This window comes from Lacerta agilis, chromosome 13, assembly GCF_009819535.1.
Source record: "Lacerta agilis isolate rLacAgi1 chromosome 13, rLacAgi1.pri, whole genome shotgun sequence".
Lineage (NCBI taxonomy): Eukaryota > Metazoa > Chordata > Lepidosauria > Squamata > Lacertidae > Lacerta > Lacerta agilis.
The window spans coordinates 38,919,978-38,943,204 of NC_046324.1; the positions used below are offsets into that span (position 1 = coordinate 38,919,978).

Here is a 23,227-nt window from a genome sequence, read left to right on the forward strand (position 1 = left end):
CGTAGCTCGGTGTTAGCATGCATGCCTGGACTCCCAGGGCACATATTCCCAACCATAGTTGCATGCCCCCCCAAGATGAAGCAAGGTATTCTGCAAATATAGGCTAGCTCAAGCCGTAAGTACCTAAACTTGGTGGTATTTCCATTGACATTTTAGGAGAAATTCTTACCATTCTTGGATATGTTCCAGAAAGAGAGTGTGAGAGTGGAGGTTTGTAAGTGCATCATGGAAGCTTTTATTAAGTAAGTATAAAGTATTCTGATTAAGTGCGCTCTAGAGACTCTAGACCATTTATTGAAGGGTTGTTAAGGGCGACAGAGTGAATTGGTCTGCAGTCCATTTGGCATTGGAAATACATTTCTGCTGACACTAAAGATTAGTCTAAAAAGAGCATTTAAATACATTATAATTCCTATTGATGTTTATATAAATAGCTTATTATGAAACGAACTGCATCAGGGTAGTCTTGCTATGTTTGAAAGTATGTTTTGCAGTTAGACATGCTGGATTCAAGGCAGCAGTGTATTTGAATGTGAGCAAACAGATCTGGAAGGGCAGGCAGAAATGCAAGGCCCTATAGTCTGAATGCACATTTGCTGCAAAGCTGATATTCAGACAGTTAAGGAGGGTGGTTTCAGTTTTCCTGTGGCTTGAATTGGTATGTGTTCCAAGCATTATGTACAGTGGTACCTCAGTTTACGAACTTAATCCGTTCTGGAAGTCTGCTCTTAAACTGAAACCGTTCTTAAACTGAGGCATGCTTTCCCTAATGAGGCCTCCCGCCGCCGGTGCCCTTCCACCGTTCAGCTTCCGTTCTTAGACCGAGGTAAAGTTTGCAAACTGGGACACTGCTTCTGGTTTTGCGGAGTTCTTAAACGGAATAGTTCTTAAACAGGGCTATTCTTAAACTGAAGTACCACTGTACTTGTGTTTTAAATACAGACACTTCAGAGTTAGGTCATACCTAAAGCCCATTTAACACACATTTTATGCACATGGCTTCCTCCAAAGATTCTAGGGAACTGTGGCCTACTCCTCACAGAACTACAATTCCCAGCACCCTTAGCAGTTCCCAGGATTCTTTGGGGGAAGCCATGTGTGTTTCAAGTGCTTTAAATGTATGGTGTGGGTGTGACCCCAGTGCTCCTAAAATAAAAGCTTTGATGCATTTTCTGCTTATTAGTGTCACAGATTAAATAATAGAAGAAAACCCATACGTATTGCTAGTTTCCTTTTCTTTTTTTTTAAAAAAAATATTTTTATTCATTTTATAAGAAAAATACAAACAAAACAAATACAAAACAAACAACACACAAATTTCTTATATATTCTTAACATTATTCCACTAACATTTTAGGGTGACTACCCCCGATCTCCTCCTTCTGAAATTCATTTTCAATCTTCATCGACATTTACATACTGTTAGCAATCACCTGGGATTATTTCTCTATAACATTATATCTTATAAATTCCATCTCCAGCCTCATTACCACAAACCTCTAACCACTTCCCTAAGGAATATAAAATTTAAACATTACAATATATTTTTTAAATACAATCTTAATTTCTTCCAATCTTCCTGCACCGTTTCCTCTCCTTGGTCGCGTAGTCTTGCTGTCAGCTCGGCAAGTTCCATAAAGTCTAACATCTTCATTTGCCATTCTTCTACTGTTGGTATCTCTTGATTCTTCCAATTCTTGGCGATTAGTGTTCTTGCTGCTGTTGTGGCATACAAAAAGAAAGTAATATCCTTTTTGCGAATTTCTTCCCCTATAATTCCCAATAGAAAGGCTTCTGGTTTCTTTATAAAAGTGTATTTTAACACCTTTTTCATTTCATTATAAATCCTTTCCCAGAAGTCCACCACATATGGTAAAAGGTTCCTTCTTTCTCTTTACATTTCCAGCATTTATTGTCTGATGTATGATACATTTTTGCAAGTTTTACAGGAGTTAAATACCATCTGTACATCATTTTCATCATATTTTCCCTTAACGCTGTACATGCCGTAAACCTGTAACCTTTCCCCCCCACATGTATTGCTAGTTTTCAGATGGTACGGGTATATGTTGCAGCTGATAACCATCTTAGAAGAGACATTCCTCTAATCTGTGAAAGTGAAGAGGGAAATGATTCTTTTCCGAGGCTGCCTGCCATCCTGGAGGCTTTATCACTCCTTACAATAGCAAAATCGGGCAGTGAGTGCCAACAGAAATGGAGCCAAAACAGGGCCACCTAGAAACAAGCAGGAGAGGTATCCAACGTGCTTGGGAGAATCCCAGGGTTTTTGGAAGTATGAAAATAGAAACCAACCAAAAAACCCAAGGGAGACCCTACTCCCTGCCCAATTATGAATAAGCATGTGTATTTCCCATGGAATGTTGACTGTCATTTGGAAAAGAAAAGGGAAATGCAAGTCAGTGGGGAGGAAGAGGGCTGGACGGATGGATGGGCCTCTGAACAAGCACTCTCCTTTTAGGAAGTGAGAGTGCATTGCAATTTTTGTGTGTGGATTCCGCTTGTTTATATTCCTATAAAACCTTTTTCCTGGTTAATTGGTGATGCCTCTTCAAGTTTGTTTGTTTTTAAAAGGATATTAATCTATTAATTCATTTTGAAAGGATGAAACTGCTGCTAGATTTGTTGCTCATTGTGCAGCAGCTTGAATAGGTCGGAGGTGATACTTTGCCATATGCTTCTCTGCTGCACTGACAGCCGCTGTGATAGCAGGACGCAAAAACATGAGCATCTGGGCCTTACAGGCTCCACTGCAGAAAAGCCAGCACTTTTTAAAAATTAAAACAAAATCAAAATACTTTCTTTTTCAGTGCTGAATGCATTCTTTCTCAAGCGGCTTTAATTTCCTTTTTATCGCCTTGTGATATTTAGACAGCAGGTTCACGTTGTTAAGTGGTGACAACTGAGTCTTGAGAAAACACTTCGCAGAAATTTTAACTGGAGGCTTTTGTTTTAATTTCCTCGATCCATTATAAAGGGCGCAGTGTTGTATCTCATTGATTCGTGCAGTAGTGTGTCAGTTCAGGAGTGATGGATGATAAAACCCTCACATGCACTTTTGATTGGCTAGGCATTATAAATCGTTGTAAATAAAAATACCGGCACTAGCCTGTGCTGGCAAGAAGTGCCTTCCCCACCCCTACGAGAAGCACATTTTAGCAAGAACAACTGATCCAGCAGACTTCCTTGGTTTCTAGTCTGGAAACCAAGAGAAAGGTTCAAGGCTCTGTGTTCTATTTTCTCTTCCCTGTCCCCGTTGTGACAGTTTATTCTTTGCAACACTTCCCCCCCCCCTCCAATCTTCACGTCAACTGCTTGCAGTTCCGTCATCTTTGTCTTTAAAGCTATATTGTTGCTTCATTTTGGACATCTCAACCAAAAGAGCAACAAAACTGGGTCTCAGGATCAGTCTCTTAGGTTTTTCCATGGCTGTTTATAAGCTATTGGCCAAACTCTGGATTTCATAGAGCAGTCTGTGTTTCTTCCTAGGAGGTGCCTTTCATGTAAGGCAGGCTGAATTCTCTCTTCTTCTCCCCCATTCAGGTTCCCTACTGATCTCCCGCTGAGACCTGGCTTTTTATGCAATGGGGGGGGGGCTGTTGACCTCATCCAGTTTCCTTTTTTCTTAGAAGCTGGATGTCTTTTTTTTAAACCAATTTCCTCCCTCCTTTCAGCTGGGGCTGGACAGCCTGGAGTAGGAGAGCCAAGGCTATTAACCCATCAAAGGGCATTTCATTCTCCTGCAGCCTCCCCTGCATGAAAAGGTCACTCTGAATCGTGCTTGTTGTCATCCCTGCTGCCTCTTTCTTCTTCTGCAATTCAGTGAATGGACAGTTTTGTTATGGCATTCAGCATCTTGAATGAATTTAAGTAAAACAAAGTTCTCGAGGGAGCACTAGGCACCTCCAAGCAGGTTGTCTTCATCCTAGTACTCGGCAGCAGGAAATGATGGCATTCCAAGGTAGCCATCATCAAGGAACCTGCCCCTTGAAATGTCAGCTCATTTCCTGCCTTTCTTTAAAGGCCACCTCCTTGAGCTGTCTGTCTGATTCTACTCTCTCAGGCTTGTTGTGTGTTGTTTTTTTTTTGTGGATCTCGTGTCAGCTGTCTGTGTGTGCCTGCCTCAGGGCGAAATTTTCCTTCCTGTGGGATTTTAGTGTGCTTGGTCTGATATTTGTATTTTCCTTCTCAGTTACTGCTTAATTTACCTTTTGTGTTCCATAAAATTTCCTCAGATTAGCTGTACCTTTCAAAACCTTCCAGAATTTATTATTACCTTTGATCCTTCTGTTTTGTTTTCACTCCAGATTAATTATTGATTGTCTTGCGATCTCAGGCTTGGTTCATATATAAGGGCCAGATCTTGACTACAGCTTGGGGTTGTGTACTTACCCCTTTTATTCATGGAAGGTTTTTTTTGGGGGGGGGGGCAAACAGCATCTTAAGTCATAGAGTTGGAAGGAACCCTGCGGGTCATCTTAGTCCAACCCCCTGAAATGCAGGAATATGCAGTTGTCCCTTACGGGGATCAAACCTGCAACCTTGGCGTTATCAGCAGCATGCTCTAACCAACAGAGCTATCCATCTGGAGGGCACGAGGTTGAGGAAGGCTACTATAGTGTGAAGAAGTAGTTTCTTTTATCTGGCCTGGGTCCTGAGTTGCAGTCCCAAACAGTAGTTTGGACCCACTTTTAGCCCACACATGTATTTTTACCACATACATTAAAAAAAACAACCAACCGTATATTAGTTTGGTGGTTGTACTGCTGTGGTGACCCACATTAGACCCAGATTGTGATCCCATAGTGATCCCATTTTAAGATCAGGGGGTTGAAAACATCTGGACAACATCAGGTAAGTCTGCTCCATGGTGACCCCAGTCCTAAGGCAAAATGTTGTTTTGAAGTGGCTCCATTGTACTTCTGTTCCCCCAGATCAGGAGTTGTGCAAGGGAGCTACGGCACTCTTTTGTTCATTTGTCACACCTTTGCTGTGCAGTAAATAGAGTATAGAGCTTTTAATGCCCTATAATCAAAGAGCACTTCAAGTGAATGCTTATTTTCTATGACAAGACCTTTTACACAGCAGGAAAGCATAATCCGCATAGATGGAAAGAACCCCTAATTACCATGCTAAGTGTTCCTGCAGCTTCTAGGCGAGCAGAAGGCACTGGATGGAAATGCAGGGCTTCCTGTGTGTTGCTGAATGTCAAAGTGCCATATATCCATCTGGGCCTAGGGCTTTGTGTGGTTTCAGGTTTTTGAGTACTGCCTCTATTTCCTCTGGGCTGTCCATGAATTCTTGTTCCTCTGCAGTTAAGGTTGGCATGGTCAGCCCTGTTAGGAATCTTCTGATTTCCTGTTCAGGTGGGTTGCAGGAGATGTATAGATTGGCATAAAATCCAGCAAATTCTGAGGTTATTTCTTTGGCGGAGGATGTTATGTTACCGTCTTTTTTTAGGGACACAGTGTATTCTGTTTCGAGTGACCCCCCCCCAACTGCATTTGTTTGCTAATAGTCTGGAGTTCTTCCCTCCACATTAGTAAAAGCATTGTTTAGAGTATAGGATGTTAATCATTGCTTTATTGATTTTTAGAGAGTCAGTTTCCCTTCTTTTTTGTTCTATGAGTTTTAAGGAGTTTTTTGGCTCCTGTTTGTTTATAGTGTGATGAGAGGGTTGTAACGTCTTGTTCTAATTTACCAATTTTTGAGGAGCTTGTGTTTTTTAAAGGATGCCCTCTCCTTTATGCAGGCTCCTCTGGTGACCACTTTCATTGTGTCCCAGAGGATGGGGGTTGTTATGTTGCCCACATCATGGTCCTTAAAGTAGCTTTGGAGAGTTTTCAAGACATGATTGACATTACCACATGATTATTTTTGTCACTTCAGCTTTGCATGGGGAACAGTTCACTTACATTTTTTTTTGTGGCATGGTCTAGCAGTTTATCCCGAAAAGGAAGCTCACTGTTCTGAACTGGTTCCGAGTTGTTAAATGACTTTTTCAAGAGTAATATTCACCATAACCCCCCCCCCCAATAAAAAATGTATGTGTTAGAATCACTTTGCAATGACTTCACCACAACAGTAAGTACCCTGTTTCTCCTAAAATAAGACATAGCCATAAAATAAGCCATAGCAGGATTTCTATGCATTTGCGAAATATAAGCCGTCCCCCAAAAATAAGCCATACCCCGAAAATAAGCCATAGTGACGTGGTACCTCCCATTAAAACAGCCTGGAGAGGCGTGGCTATGCAGCGTACCGATGCAACACGGTTAAAATAAGACATCCCCTGAAAATAAGCCATACTGTGTTTTGTTGAGCGAAAAAAAATATAAGACGGTGTCTTATTTTAGGAGAAACACGGTAGCACAAGATGCTGAGCTGGTTCACACATAACTCAGAAGTAAGGCCCTGTCTGCACTGTGCATTTTAAAGCAGCATCATACCACTACAAGCAGTCGTGGCTTCCCCCAAAGAATCCTGGGAACTGTAGTTTGCTAAGGGTGCAAAGAGTTGTTAGTAGACCTTATTCCACTCACAGAGCTAACAGTTCCCTGGGAAGAAGGATTGATTGTTAAACCACTTTGGGAACTGTAGCTCTTAGTACCCTTAACAAACTACAGTTCCCAGGATTCTTTGGGGGGAGAGCCATGACTGTTTAAAGTAGTGTGATACTGCTTTAATTGCACAGTGCAGATGGGGCTTAAGTGTATATGCTTCCTCCCTCCCGATCTGATTTTGGGTAACCCATGTTAAACGATCACAGCTTCAACCTTACTGCTAATATATTTTTCATTCTTGTTTTTTCCAAATGTGTTGTTTAGGCACCAACTGGAGCCGACCAAGGACCCCGTCATCCTCAATGCCCTTCTGCATGTGTGCAAGACAATGCACGATTCTGTGAAGTAAGGTTTTTTCACTGCGTCCTTATAATGAATTGCATTTTAAACGATTGTGGTGGTTGTTGTTGTGATCAGTTCTGAGGCCAAGGCTTCGGGGTTGGAGAACTGTTTTTCCACGTGCTGCTTTTATTCAGGGCTGTGTGCAGGAAAGCAAAGGGTCTGCTTGCTCCTTGAAACGTTGCTTTGTTCTAAATGCAAAACAAAGGGGAAATGATCTGGGATGTGCTGCTGACTTCACAGCTTAACAAATGGGTTGCGGGTGGGGCAAAGAGAGAGGTGGCAGGGAATAAATTTTAAGAGCATCAAAAGGGATAAACAAAGTGACCTGCTTTTGTGAGATGCAGGTGTCAGCACCTCTCTAAAAAGCACTCGCAACTCCAGTGAACAATACAATATTGATATGGGTATGCTTATACCCGACAAGTACTTTAAAAACAAATAAATATCGGCAGTAAATAACAGAACACATTTAAATGCTTTTTTGCCATTTTCAAAATGTGTACTCTCTTCTGTTAGATACTCCTTTGTACTCTTCTTCCAGCAAAAACCTGCTCCCTTAATATTTAGTGCCAAAAGGATGCTAAGAACTTGCGGGAAGAGAAAATAGAAATGCCATTTCTGCATTCTCTTTCTTTGTGGTGCCTGGGCAGTCTCCGTGCTCAGCTGGTTGCCTGCTTCAGTGGGCAGGAGGCAGGCGCATTTTGATAGATGCCTTTTAATGCCAGGCAAGGAGGGAAGAATACTCACAAGATCTACGGATCTCGGTCTTGCTTTCTCTGAGTTTCTCATTCTTCTGATCTTAAGTTCACATTTCCTCCATATCTGCATCAGCTTTGCAAAAAAAAAAAAAATTTAAAGGCCCACTTAAAAACCCGCATGCATTTATATGTGCATTTCCCATGCCATCCCTGTTTTTGTCAGCAATTTATTCCCTAGTATGGTGGATTTTTGCAAATTATTTTCATGAATAATTTTTGTGCTTGTATGCACATGCACTTTTGAACTGTTTCACAAAATTAGAAGAAGTGCAAACTTCAGAGATAGCTGCATTAGTCTGAGAAGTGCCAGTTAAAAGATTTGCATTCAAATGTCAGCCATGCTACTTTCCCTTTGGTCACAATCGCAGGATTTTTGCCCTGATCCTGGACTGGTTCACATACAGCAAATGTGTAAATGTGTAAATGTGTAAATGTGTGGGCTCTCAGAGAAGAGACTGAAATCGCTTTTTCTTGTCACCAGTCTTTTTTTACTGAACTAAGCTAAGCTGAAGGACATTCCCAGTCCTACCTGGAAATGTGTGGGACTTTTGGGCAAGGGAGATACAAAAGACACTTGCATTTCCTGCTACTCTACAGCACCACCAGATTCAAAACTTCTGTGCAACACGGTGATGAGATCAATACAGGAGGTCGGTGGTGGTGCTGAGAACAAAATCTTAATTGTTCCTGGCATCATCTTTGCTTCCTTAATCCTTTTATCTAATAAAGGCAGAAACTGTCCTCTTTAAAACAAATAAAGCACATTAAAAAACAAATGGTTTTCCATGTCTATAAATATTGTTCCTATAAACAGAAAACATGATTTTTGGACTAAAGGGATCTCAACATGCAGCCTATTTCTTTGGCTTACAATAACAACCATTTGGTCCATTTCTATTTCTTGGTAATCTACTCCTTAATTACAGGAATGGGACTAACTTTTTTAGTGTTGAATCCATATAATTCTTGCTATCATTAGTAAGTTCTGGAGTAATAAAATTAATGCCCTGGACTATCAGTTGTTGAAATTGTTCATAAGCATTGCTTCTGGTACAGGTGTTAATCTGGTTTCGGTTACCAGGGCAATAAGTTCTAGCAAATGCACTCGTAACATTACTGGGTTGTGTTTACTGCTAGCCCTACCGATCCCTTGAAACTAATGGACAAGACATACTTGCACCCACCAATTTCAAGAGGTTTACTCGGAGTAAAACTTAGTTGGATTCAAACGCCGAACAGTTTCCCCCTTAAATCTTGCTTTGTTTCTGAAATAATTCTGCAACGTCTGTAAGAACCTGCAGCAACTGGATTGCACAGCCTTTGCAAAAGGAGCTGCGTTGCAATGCTTTGCGAAAATAGTGACTTAGGAAAAGGTCACATCCAAATCCTGCATTTAAAGCAAATGTAAGAGTAATGACTTATCCCAAAGAATCTTGGCAATTGTAATCTACCACTCACAGAGCCACCTTTAACAAACTACAGTTCCCAGGACTCTTTAGAGGAAGCCATGACTTTTACAGTCCTAGAAGAGTGCTTGAAATGTATGCTGTGGATGTGACCTGTGCTGCAAATTGGGAAGTCACTGGTTCAAATGCTCCCAACAGAATATTGAAAATACGATAAATACATCAAACATTAAAAACTTCCCTAAACAGGGCTGTCTTCAGATGCTTTCTAAAAATCAGGTAGTTGTTTATTTCCTTGACATCTGATGGGAGGGCATTCCACAGGGTGGGCGCCACTACCGAGAAGGCCCTCTGAGCTTGCTAGGTGGCCTTAGACAAGCTGCACTCTCTCTCACAAGAGCAAAAACAGACCCTACTAGATCAGGCCAATAACCAATCTAGTCCAGCATCCTATTTTCACAGTAGCCAGCTTCAGTCCCCCTGTCTACTATAGGGAGTGATAATGCAGACTTGCCTTACAGAGCTGTTGATGCTTGTGAAGTGCTTGTAACATTTGCATAGCAGTCCCAAATGTTAAAGTGCGTTTTAGATTAAAAAGTTGAACTAGATAATGTCATTTTCCTGCTTGGGCTGTACTCAAGCTAAAGCACTGTGTGGGTCATTTAAACAGCTGTTTCACGGTCATGTTTTTAAATTAGCAATTTTTTATTGGGGACCCAGTGCTCCCTTCCATGCATCTTCCAAACCATCCATCAGTTTCTTGTTATGCCTTTATTGGATGGCGAAACCCTAATGAGCTAATCATGGTGAAGGTTCACTCTTCCCCTCCAATTGAATTTGTATTCCAGAGCAATTACTCTGTTCCCATCTGGTGTCTGCACTAGGAGAATTGCAAAATGGCACACCAGGGACTAGCATGCCCAGGATTAAACTGGATTACTTAATTGTAATTGAGCATGGTTCGTTTTCATCAGAATGTGTATGGTTTTATTACCTCCCCATTTGGTAACCAAATTAAATGCTTAGGATGTGAAACTGAATTTGCTACCCCCCGCCAATATCCAAGCAGTTTATGGCTATTATTTTGGCCCAGTGTATCACACCATGATGCACTCCTTTTGCAGTGCAGATGCTTACAGTTGCTGTGTTCTATGGCACTATCCTAAATTAATATTGGAATTGGTTATTTGCAAACAATGACCGCTCACTGTTACAGGGTGGATTCAAACTATTTTCCAAAACAGTTTTGTCTCACAGTAGATGTTGGATAGCTTAGTTCATGGGTAGGCAAATTAAGCCCCGGGGGCCGGATCCGGCCCAATCGCCTTCTAAATCTTGCCCGTGGACAGTCTGGGAACCAGTGTGTTTTTACATGAGTAGAATGTGTCCTTTAATTTAAAATGCATCTCTGGGTTATTTGTGGGGCCTGCCTGGTGTTTTTACATGAGTAGACTGTGCTTTTATTTAAAATGCATCTCTGGGTTATTTGTGGGGCATAGAAATTTGTTCATTTTTTTTTTCAAAATATAGTCCGGCCCCCCACAAGGTCTGAGGGACAGTGGACTGGCCCTCTGCTGAAAAAGTTTGCTGACCCCTGGCTTAGTTGTTAAACTCATAATCTTAAGGGTGGTGGGCTCGAGCCCCACATTGGGCAAAAGATTCCTGCATTGCAGAGGGTTGGACTTGATGACCCTCGTGGTCCCTTCCAACTCTACATTTCTAGGATTCTACAGATTTATTCCCACTTGCCCTGGTTCACAATGCAGTGAAATTTATAAAGAAGTAAAAAGGCAGAAACTTCCAACATAGTTTGCAAAGGGTCCCATGTTTCATTCTAGGCATCTCCGGATAGAGATAGGAAAAACCTCCTGCCTGAAAGTTTGGAAAGCCATTGCCAACTAGCGTTGGCCATACTAAGCTAGAGGAACCCAATGGTATACATCCGCTTCCTGTTTGCCTGTGATAAATGGGACTTGGTAGCAAGGTAGAAAGACACCATTCTGACTGCAAGTCAAGTGAAGCATGAGTTTGAGGACTGGGGCATTCCAAACATTGCTTGTGTGACTTTTCTGTTCTATGGGCATCTTTTGGCATGCTGTAGTTCAGGGGTCGGGAACCTCAATCCTGGGAGTCAAAAGTGCCCCTCCTGGCCTCTTTTGTTTGGTCCTCGGGATCCTCCCCAGGTCATGATCCATCCAGATCAGATCAGGTGAATCTGCTTTGAAATCAGAGTTGTGCAGATTCTTCCCCTATCCCTACCCTGGGGCAAGCCGCACTGAATTACACAGGGCTCATTTCTCATGTTTATGCAGTAAACCACTTTGAGGTTTTTCTTTAAAATATAAAGCGGTATAGAAATGAAATGAATGATGATGATGTAACATCAATTGATTTTGGATGGGTTTCTTAAATATTGATGCTTTTTTGTAGTGCGCTGACACTAGAAGATGAAAAACGAATGCTAGCCTCTTTGATAAATGGATTTTTGAGAATGGTGAGTATCTGCCGGGCTGGTCAGTGTTTTAATCTGCATTGTTTTCAGCTGCATTTTAATTGTGCTTTTAACTGGCTGCTAGTTTTTGGCTTTTTGGCAGTGTGTGTGTGTGTGTGTGTGTGCTTAAAAGAAAGCACAGATATATCTGAAGTAATGTGTAGTTTGGCCCTTAGCTTTTAATTATGATACCTAGATCAAACCTTCCATGGCCAGATGCAGTATACCTCGGGATGCTACAAGATGCACAGCAGGGCTTGCCTTTGTAATTATGCTTGTGAATTTCACAGCAGCATCTGGCTTTACACTGTGTGTGTGTGTGTGTGTGTGTGTGTGGCACGGGAGGTGTGCTGAGTGACATAGACCTCTTGCTCTGATCCAGTCGGGCTGCTGTTCTGCCCCCACTGCATCAGAGAGTTGTGTGTTCCCAAAGGTTCTGTCAAACGAAGTGAAAGAAAAAAAAGATGTGATATGAACCACATTGCCTGGTAAATACTGCATGAAAGAGTTAGCACTGCAGTGCAGCAAATGGGATGGAAAGAATGGGTAACTGGATGCCAGAGTCCTGTATAAGAAATGACTTTGTGAATCTTTTAAACCCAGGTTTCATTTGGCCGTGACTTTGAGCAGCAGCTGAGTTTTTATGTTGAGGCCAGATCAATGTTTTGCAATTTGGAACCTGTTCTCGTCCAGCTGATTCATGTGAGCATACTTTCTTAAGTTTAAATAGGACTTCAGGAGCTGCGTGAGCTATTTTTTTCCATGCTGCATTCTGTCATTCCTTGCATTTCATTACAGAGCAAGGTCAATTTTGTAGGCATTTTAACAGCAGAGAGTTTGCATTTGTACATCATGCTTTATATTGATATTTGGCACGTTGCTGGTGAATTCATCCTGCAAATTGAAAAGCACAAAGTCGTATGAGCTGATAGCTCATTAGTGGGCAATATTTTGAATTGCCTCCTTCATTTTCAGTGTTCCTCTTTCCTGCCTTCATGTAGGAAAAGCAGTATTTGAAATACATTTTTCCTCAGTCTAAACTGATTGCTCCTAGGCACTAAACTAGCACAGCAACTAGTTTTGAATTTTTAAAGGTGGCATTCTTGTCCCTAAGTCACGGGTGGAGGACTTCAATTTCAGGGGCCAAAAGCACACACCCCCCAGCCATTTTTTCTGACCCTTGTAACCCTTCCCAGCTCACACCTCCTCTCCCCAGGCAACATTCCCTCACTGGCCCTGCTTTGCACCGGAAGTGTTTTCACCTGAATGGAATGTGCCCTTGAACTCAGGCAAATTTTGGTTATCTTCGTGTGGGGTTTTGGTCTTATTTTTCCACATAGTATGCACAACCCTCCTTGCACATCATTATAGCTGTATGCTCTTTCATTTTCCCTGAAGCTTGTATTTCATATCAGTTAAACAGGAATATTTGTTATTTATTTAGTTCCATTGACTTCTGCTGGAGAAATCCTTGAATTGTTGAGTTGCAGAGTTGCTTCTGTAGGTAACATAATCTTTTAAAAACAGAGTGTGAACCAGCTGGCGATGGAAACGCGAAAAGTGATGAAAGGGAATCATTCCAGAAAAACGGCTGCATTTGTCAGGGTAGGTGTGAAAACTGAAGGAATTCTTCATCCTTATTTTTTCTGCATGAACTATGGTCTGTTTTGGCCAGAGCGCTAAACCATGGTTTAGCATGGGAGGGGGGCTGGTTGTACTTATGCTCCCACTATTTCTGAGTACCCTTTAGTCATTTTGAGTGGGGGTGTTGGGATTTGGCACCCAGCAACATCTGGAGGGCCACGATTCCCCAAACCTCTGATTTAAGACACGTTCAGAATAGTCTTTGAAAACTTTTCTTACCTTTTTTTTAAGGCTTGCGTTGCCTTCTGCTTCATTACAATTCCATCTTTGACAAGCATATTTTCTCGTCTCAATCTGTACCTGCACTCTGGACAGATTGCTTTGGCAAACCAGTGCCTTTCACAAGGTAAGCCTCATGATCTTTCTTCATTTGTAAAACAAGTTGTTATTTTAGGAAACAGTCTTTCTAGCTACAGTGGGAACACATGAGAATTGCTAAAATTTTGAATGTTCTGTTGGGAAGGAGCTGGCGTCTTTGCTTGTCATGGCTCCTTTGCAAAGAACAGATATGCTATGGAGAAGGGCCATAGCAGTAGCATCCTCCTTCACTGCAGAAGGTCCCAGGTTCAATCCCTTAGTATCTCCAGGTAGGGCTGGGACTGTCCCCCATCTGAAACCCTGGCAGTTGCCAGTCAGTCCAGAACAATACTGAGCTAGTTGCACCAGTGGTCTGATTTAGTATAAGGCAGTTTCCTATGTTCCCATGTTGCATGCTAATGGAAAGTATTCAGCCAGTAAAATGAAGGAAGAAAAAGAAATCCAGTCGGAAAGAGTGTAGGCACAGCATAAGAGCTTGGAATTCTGAGATCTAAGGAATGTGTGCATTTTACTTAAAAGTGCTACTGAACCTATGATTAAATAACACTGCTCAGAGCCTGGATTTTGCTTTTAGGCAAGTCATAAAACAAGCAGAGCATACAAATGTGTGACATGTTTTTAGAATTCTAGCATTATTTTTGGCAACTGGTAAGGACGTTAATGCTGACATGCTAATTTACTTAACAATGAGACTGTTTTTGTTCCTTCAGAACAAAACCTTCCTCTTCCTGTAAGAAAAAGAGAAAAGTCTTTAACTGCTACATGTTTAGTTCCATAAAACATTTTAACCTTTCTTTTCCAAGAGGAGTTCGTTTTGGTGGAAGTTATTTGGTGGTACAACATCTTCAGGCTTTAGAAACAATGCATAACTGATGCCTTGGATGCAGTCAGAACACCCCTTCAGGTGTCAGTGCCATGGTTTATGTAGCAAAAGTTATATCACAAGGAATTCCTATAAATGCATTTTGAGTGGAGAGCAATACAGCCTGATTTTGGGAGGATTCTCGAAAAGGCAAGAGTGTGTGATACCCTTCTTCCAGTAGAACGAGGTTTCTTGTTGTTGCTGTTTTTACAGTTGAGAAGATGATGTCCTGAACATTTGGGCTGTTTTTCCTGTTGCAGGGTTGTGATAGTTGAAAGTTGTGAGCGGTTAGTCCCTTCTTCAGAATGAGCTTGCAATGGTGTAGGGAAGGGCTGTAGCTCAGTGGGTAGTTAGCATGCCAGAGCCCTCAGATTCAGTCCCCAGCATCTCTTGGTGTGGTTGGGCAAGACTCTTCTTAGAAATTCTGGAGAGCCATTGCTCCATGTGCAGACAGTGCTGAACTAGGTAGACCATTGGTGTGACTTGGAGTAAGTCTGCAGCCTGTGTTACTATATCAGGGATGGGGATCTCCACCTGTACTACGGCTCCCATCAGCCCTAACCAGCGTGGTCAGGGGTCAGCGTGGATGGGAGCTGTAGTCTTAGAAACAACAGGAAGGCTGCAGATTGCCCATCTCTGTCCTAGATTCATAGACTCTACGCTGTGTGCTGCTCCTACAGTGTAGGCAATGTGCTCAGTGCAGGGGCAGGGCGGAGGGGGCGGGCCACCCCGGGTTCCAGGGGAGGGCGGGTGAAACTTGGGCCGGCCCCACCCCACCGCACCCCGTCGGCGGGCCCGGACGGGCCATGGGGCGGAGCGGCCTTGCTCAGCCGGCCTGCGTACGCTCTCCCTTCCTGCTGCTGGGCGGATGGAGCAGTGGACACCCCTCGCCGGCCCACCCGTCCCTCCCCTCCGCTGCTCTGCCCAGCACCCAGCAGCAGGAAGGGAGAGAGTGCGCCGGCCGGCCGAGCGAGCCGAGCCCCGTCGTGCCAAGCGAGGTTTTTGCTACACTGGCTTGGCTCGGCCGACGCGTGCTCTTCCTTCCTGCTGCTGGGCGGATGGAGCAGCAGAGGGGAGGGGCGCGCTGCGGGGCGATGCCCCGCCTAGGGGGGTGCCTCCCGTTTACTGCCCTGGGCACCCGAGATGCACTGTTCGCCCCTGGCTCAGTGGACCTTTGGCTTAAGCAGGTGAAACACAGACCTTCCTCCATCAGCTCTGGCGTGACAGGCCTCCTCTCCCTCAGCTGCCATCTGGGGGCAGCCATTCCACCAGAGTTACTTCAGTGGAAGAGATGGCAAGCAAGGCTCATTTCATCAGCTTTGCTGGAGGTTCAGCTCTACCAGGCCTCTCCTGCCAGCTGGTCATTATGGGAACAACTGTTTAGAAATTGAGTTTGAATTTTATTTCCTTCTTCCCTCCCTGCTCCTTTCCGCTTGTGCATTGGTTTTTTTTTTTACGCCTGCAGGAAGGTACTGTCTTGTTCTGATTGTACATGACATCCTGGGAGCCTTTTTGGCTGAGGAGCAGGGTAAATAAGCTCTAAACAAACGAAGAATAATAAAACAGGACAAGGCAACTTCATAATAAGTTATTTGGTCGTTCATGTGACTAGCGAAGAGCCAGTTACCGGTACATATGTTTGCCATTTTGATCATTACCTGTGTTTTCTAAGGCAGGATAGACTTGTAGGACTGTATGTTTATGACAGTTTAACCATAGGTTGTTTTGGGGGTGCGGGGAGTGGAACATAGAAGAATCTGTGCATGTATGTCATGTTCTTTCTGATTGGCATGGCTTCAGACATGTGCACGTTCAAGCAAGTTAAATCTTGCCCCTTTCAGGAGATGACAAAAGTTGCCAGAATTGCACATGTGCTAGTAAATTCCAGCTGTAAATGCAAACATGCTGACATCAGATGCTGACTAAGGCTTTCACCGCAAGGCTACTGGTTTTTATTTCTTTGTTTAGGCACGATGCCGTGTGCCTCATTGGGGATTTAGAGCAAAGCTGACTGTTCCATCCGAGCAAGTTGCGAAAACAATAGAGCTGCAAAGTCAGTGCAGTGCACTTTGTGTTTGTTTGGCTTGTTTGTAGACAAACCAAGCAGAGACCACAGTGTGAAGTCATTTTCCATTCCTCTGCTGTGGTTATTAACTCATTCGCTATTGTTTCACCCCGCTGGATAATTAATGGGTGCATTTGCTTGTTCAAAGTAAGGAACATAGGAAGCTGCTTGAGTCAGACCAATGGCCCATCTAGCTCGGTATTGTCTACACTGACTGGCAGCTGCTCTCTAGGGTTTGGGGTAGGCATCCCTCTCAGCCTTACCTGGAGATGCTGGGGATTGAACCTGGGACCTTCAGTATGCAAGGCAGATGGCCTACCACTAAGCTGTAGCCCTTCCCTGTTCTAACCGGCCTTTTCTCAAACTAGATTAACACACGAGTCACTCTAAAAATATTATGCAAGTACTTTCAGTTGTCATTGACTGATGCTTTGACTTTATTTATTGTGTGTGTGTGTGTGTGAACTGGCCCTATATTTCAACAGAGTATTGCATTTCTAGACAGTCCTTTCCAGCCAGTTGAATGCAGATTGTATCATAGCTAAAACGTTGGATTCCTCAGTACTGGGTACAGCCATTTGTCCTAAAGGCATATGACAAACCAACCTTTCTAAAAGTTAAGTGGGCTGTGGACTAGACAGTGTCTGGGTGGAAGGGATCTATGGAGAAGAATACTCCCTACTAGCTTGGAAGATTTCAGCTGCAAATGGGACTCAATGGAACTTTCACCGGAGAAGACGTGTGTAGGATCACACTATATATACATGGTGGCTCCTGGACTGTTTCCCCCATGAGCCGCTTGAATTTGCTGGTGGTTCTTGGTGGACCCCTTAATGATTCTTCTGCCTGCTACAGCAATTGTAAAGCGCTGTGCTAGATGCTGTGTGATTTTATTGCTTACATTTCCTATATTGTATTTTATTACTGTATTATAATTTGCATTTTGTAAAATTCAGGTTGCAATACAATAAAGTACAATATGAGAAATAAAAGAAGCAACAACAATGCAGTTTAAAAAATCAGTGTGAATATTTCATGCGGACATGCTGCAGGTCACCTGAATGGAGCTTGAGGATCACTGGGGTCCACGAACCACAGTTTTGGAGCCCCTGACTTAATGTAACTTTGCAGAGTAATGATGAATCCTCACCAGACATGTTTCCTGTCATGGGTAATGTGCTGGGCCAAGCTAGCAATCTCTCTGAGGGCAAAATGAACAGAGATTTGTTAATTCTACTTCTCTTTATAACATTCACTTGAGGCATGTGATTGTGAAACAGTGTAGGTTTGTCCTAACATAATGCTTTTCTGAGCTGTTAAAACTTTGCTTGGCTTGAAGCATAATATGCCACATGGCCAGAGGTATCCAGCTAACTTGGATGACTAATTTCACCGAGGGACAGATAAAAATGGAAATTGGGGTGGGATTTGTTTTGCTCAACTGCGCTGACCGAATCTGGATTCAGAGTTCAAAAGTGCACAGAGCTGTAGCTGATCTAATATTCCTAGCCGCCCCCACCCTTATCTGATAGCACAGCAAGATGAAATATTTGTGTTTCTGCTGGCCTACTTTTCAGGGCCATCCGGAAATGAGGACGAAGAATCCTCAATCCTGATGTTTTTCATCATCTTGTTATATTTGCTGCTTTAGTACTGCATGTTTTCCAAGCCCAAGAAAAGGGGGCTTTAGCAGAAACTGCAACTGCCTCTTCTTCCCCACCTCCTCCACCCCAGATTTGATTACATCCTTCAATCTTGTCTCTGACCCATTTGGAACTGAATGGCTTTCATTGCTCTTGTGGATAGCCGTGGTTTGATCTTGGCTTGTTCTCTCTAAAGTTAAAACAAACCGTAGTTGCTGCAGTTCAGACATAACAAGAAACTGTGGTTCATTTTAAAAGCAGAAACTGAGACTTCTGATTTCCTCCTTGAGGGTATGAAAAAGGAGGGGGGAGTGCATGGGCCCAGGGCTATTTACTCCTTGTCCACACATTGGGAAACCATGATTTCCTAATTATGTATCACCTAGCGCAATGTTTCTCAAACTTCAGTCTCCAACTGTTGTTGGATTACAATTCCCATCATCCCTAGCTATCAGGACCAGTGGTCAGGGATGATGGGAGTTGTAGTCCAAGTTTGAGAAACCCAAGTTTGAGAAACACTTGACCTAGCCCACTTCTCTCTAATCTACCTGATAGGGCTGTTTTGAGGATAAAATAGTGCACATCACTCTGAACTTTTTTGGGAAACATGGTATGGTTACAGATGCCTTATAGCATCCATAATTGCCCCAGAAGCTGGTTTTAAAAAGGGTCTTATGCAAAAGAGGCAGTGTGGTGCAGTGGTTAGAGTGTTGGAGTAGGACCTGGGAGACCGGAGATTGAATCCCCACTCCACCATTAAGCTCACAGGGTGACCTTGTGGGCCAGTCACTGCCTCTCAGTCTAACCTACCTCACAGGGTTGTTGTAGGGATTAAATGGGGGGGGCATGAAAGCTGCCTTGAGCTCTATGGAAAAAAAAAGATGGGATATAAATGCATTAAAGGAGAACAGGAAAAATGGAGAGAGGTGTGTGGAGCATGCTTCCAATCCTTTGAGCCCATGTGGAGCCTTCCAAGAGCAGACGTGTAGCAGACCACGCGGCCTTTGGGAAACCCTGCATTCGCAAGGAAACATTCGAGGCGTGATTTCCCCTGCAGCCAGGCACAGTTGGGCCCTGTTAGAACAGGCCATTAATTTTCCTTGCCTGAAGGTCACACGTGGAAATAGCGCAGGCCTCCACAGAAGGATTTATAGCCCAGTGGTCAGCCAGAACGAAGGAAGATCCACTGCTTGCTGGGGAGAAGGGGGAAATTTAGCGAAGCGTAAAGTAGCTGGCATACGGTGCAGTGCACAAGCTATTAATTGAGGCCTAGGAAAGCAGCGTCGGCAATTTATCGCCACGAATGCTCACCTCCCCACCCCCATCAAACGCAGTGCTAGCTTGCCTCAGGAAAGGGGGGCTTAATGGACAGCCTATATAAGGAGCTGCATATTTCAGATTTATCTCGCCATATTTCAAGGTTAGGTAAAGGAACAGTATTTGCAAGGAGCTGCTTTAAGCGGACTGTAAATGACGCTGGGTTTAATTCAGTAGCTTTCCCTCAAAAGGTGGGCCGTGGAGACAGAGTTACCCTGCTGCCGTCATTCCCTCCCTTCGCTTTCCACCAGCTTCTCCTTTGTGTGTTTTCATGTTGTCGTAAAGACGGTCGTCTGTCAAAAGAAATAAAAATAAAATACAGGCAGCCAATTCCTTCCTGGTTCTGCAGATACTGACAGTATCCTAAGAAGGGTGCTAAGTAGCGCTGCCTGGTGAGATGTGTGAGCAAATCCAACTAGCAATTCAGAGTGCTGATTTTGACTTGGTGGCTGGGGGAGAAGTGTGGTGCAGCGGTTAGAGTGCCAGGCTAGGACATGAGAGGCTGGGGTTCAAATCCCCACTCAGCCATGAAGTTCACTTCGGGTGACCTTGGACCAGTCTCCAACCTATCTGTGGGGATTAAGTGAGGAGTGGGAGAACCATGTCTGCCACCTTGGAACTCCTTTGGGAAAAGGGCGGGAGAAAAAGGCAGTAAGTCAAATGAAGGGAGGAATGAGAGTTGGAATCCAGCCACATCTTATATACTGCCTTATATACTGTACGCCATTTTGAGCACTGGGAAAACCAGCCTTTAGATATACATTAAATGCCTTCCTAGCCAAGCAGGTTGCCTCAGGTTATGCCTCTCTGTGTCATGGTTGGTAGTTCAGAGCAATGGCTCTTAAAGTCTGTTTCTGACTGATTCCCTCAGGAGGCAGAAGTAATTGTGGCTGTGTTCAAGCTTTGTTCTGGCTGGCTCCTCTCCGCTAAGGTGACAATTCAGCTGACCTAGGGTTGAATTCTCGCTATCGCCTGTGAGCACGGAGGAGAATTTGGCCATGCAGTGCCGGCAGGTGGTTAAATGGTCGGCTTCATGGGAAGGTGAATGCCAGTCCACTTTCCTTAGGAACTTGAATCAAATTGCCTTGACCCAAACCTATGAGTGCAACTGCAAGTAGTTGCTTGGCTGTGTAACAGCTTGACTGTGTAAGACAAGTGTCATGGTTCTCTTGTTGGTGACAGGGCTTTCTTATAATGAAAGGACAGTTGCACAGAAAGCAAATTGCTGTGAGAGAGAGGGAGGGAGAGAGGGTTTTTTTCTGCCTATAAAGTAATGTTGCTGAGTGTTAAGTGGATTGGCTCCTTTCCTCCGCAGGGTTTTTCCTCCCTACCGTTTGTGTTGGGATCAGTGTAAACAGAAACTCATCTTTTCTGGAGTAAGGACCACCAGCTAAGCCATTTTCTGGTGGGCTGCATCCAACTAAGGTCTACTCTGACCCATTGAAAGCAATGAACTTATGTTAGCCAAGTCCTTTCATTTTAGAGGTAGCGTTGGATACAACCCTGTGACTAATTTAGGCACATTACTTTCAGTGGGTCTCCTCTGAGTAGCACTAAGTTGGATACAACCCTGCATTTTCTGTAGCCCTGAGGAGACTCAAAAAGCAATTTATTTGAATTAAATCTGAGAGTTCCTGGCTGAAGCAGTTCCTTTTTGCTCTTCTCTGCCCTCCCCAAAAGCAGGGAATAGTTGACTGGGCATTTCTCCATGTGACTTAATAGGACACGAAGGACAGCTATGTTTCTGTGTTAAAAGGCATAACAATTGACTGAATATTTTTTGCATTGCTTTGCATTGCATGTTTTGAGGCTGTGTGTGTGTGTTCCTTGAGGAAGTATCATTATTTAAATGTCTCTGTATATGTTTGGAATATAAATAAGATTGTTTGCTCACAAGATGTAGGTTGACTGCACTTTACAGTGTTTGTGAATTTCAGCTTTCTTGTTTTTCTGTATGCCTTACCAATGTCTGGTGTTCAATAAAAATATTTCCTAGGCTATGATCTCTTGCTTGAGGAGTTATGATACTATACTCACAAGTCTGCTTGTTTTAGCCTTCAAAAGTCTAATCACCTTGTATTACTTGTATGATGCACTCCTTTTAATGCATTTATTCCACTGTCTGTGTCTGGGTTTAATTTTTTTGGTAGGGGCTGGGGAGTTTGCTGCCGTTTTTTTTTTTAAGTGTTGGGTTTTTTTCTTTTTTACGCAGGCTGGGATAGACTTAAGCAGGCGAACTAGTGAAAGCTAAATTAAGAAAAGATCTGGAGATTCATCCCATGTAATGTGAAGTAACTTTAGAAAGCCAAGAGTATTCTTGTCCGTGGAACTGGATACTTACGCTATTCAGATTATTTCTTTTCTGGTGACAAAATGTCATATACAGAGTCATTGAGCATGTGTGTTTTGTAACACCAGAGCAATGGCAGATGTGATTGCATTCCATAGACTTCCTTGTCTTAGTAGCCCATGGGGAAAGTAATACCACTGTTGTTGTGTAAAGCTAACTGCACAAATTAACCTGTCTTTAAGAACCAGTATTTTGGAGTGGGGCATAGCTGAGTTGGAACCCTGAACACCCCTGTTAGGAGATCATGGTGTCCTGAAACATTCTGTTGCAAGTGCTGCTTGTTGAATAATTGCAGGTTGCTGGATAGTGCAGCAGAGATTTGAGCCCGTGTGATTGTGTGCAGGTCTACTTAAAATCACAGGCCTGTTGACAAATCCATGTTCTGCTTGCTCATAAAGCAGTGGCTGTGATCTCTTTGCAGCGGATGCCTTTTTCAAAGCGGCAATAAGCCTTGTTCCTGAGGTGCCAAAGACGATCAACATAGATGGGAAGATGCGGTCCTCCGAAACGTTCCTCCTGGAATTCCTCTGCAACTTTTTTTCCACTCTGTTGATCATTCCTGTAAGTAGCCAGCATGAGCCACTCAAATCTTTAAGGCTGAAATGCTTCTTCTTCTAACCTGCTGTTATACTATCAGGGCAGCTTATGTAGCTAGGCAAGACAAAAACAGTTGGGGGTTTCTAAAATAAAATATCAATAACAAAACACATAAGGGCTGTGTAAAATCATTAGGGAAATCAAATGGGGGACGGACGGACACAAATTAATTTCCCTTTTTTAAACAAGTTCTTCCTGGCACCAAAATGACATTAAGGTTGGCTCTAGGCAAACCATTGGTGAATTCGGATGCTGCCACTAAAAAGGCCTTTACCCAGTCACCTGGTAGGTGGAAAGACTAGTCAATGGCTACTAGTCAAGGTGGGTATATTTCATCTTCCAGTATTGAAGACAGTATGCTGGGGAGCAACAATGGGAGAGAGCTGTTGCTTTTGCGTTTTCCTAAGGCATTTTGTTGGAGCAGAATACTGGGCTAGGTAGGCCTGCTCATCTGACAGTCCTTAAACCTTTTAAGAGCATATGAACAGCCCAAGTCTTCAGGCAAAGGCCCATCTCTAGCATCCTCTTCTCAAAATGGCCAACCTAATGCCTCTTGGAAACAGGACATGAGTGCAGCCGCCCCCTCCCCACTTGCTGTTCCCAGAAACGTGGCTCTTTAAAAACATTTGTGCTTTTGGTTTTTTCAAAGGCTCAAACTGGGAAGAGCCAGGAGTGAGCCATGTGGATTTCATGAAGGCTTTCTGCCTTTCCCAGCGTTTTCTCCGTGATTTCTGAGCTCCTTAGAAATAGTAGGTAAACCTCAGTCTGCATAGTGCAGGTGGGGGCTCTCACATGACTTGATGCTCATCCACGAAAACAAAGTTAAACAAAACAACAACATGCCGGCATGATG

General features: G+C 43.3%; 1 protein-coding gene across 2 annotated transcripts in view; it reads left to right on the plus strand.

Moving 5' to 3' along the window:
- VPS35L (VPS35 endosomal protein sorting factor like) overlaps window positions 1-23,227 on the plus strand; it is a 77,246-nt gene that overhangs the window by 40,158 nt on the left and 13,861 nt on the right. For both annotated transcript variants that reach the window (XM_033167627.1, XM_033167628.1), the window contains exons 21-27: window positions 157-242; window positions 6,846-6,926; window positions 11,518-11,581; window positions 12,182-12,280; window positions 13,106-13,183; window positions 13,454-13,568; window positions 22,199-22,338. In XM_033167627.1, the coding sequence (XP_033023518.1) occupies window positions 157-242; window positions 6,846-6,926; window positions 11,518-11,581; window positions 12,182-12,280; window positions 13,106-13,183; window positions 13,454-13,568; window positions 22,199-22,338 (663 nt within the window). The remainder of the gene's footprint in view (window positions 1-156; window positions 243-6,845; window positions 6,927-11,517; window positions 11,582-12,181; window positions 12,281-13,105; window positions 13,184-13,453; window positions 13,569-22,198; window positions 22,339-23,227) is intronic.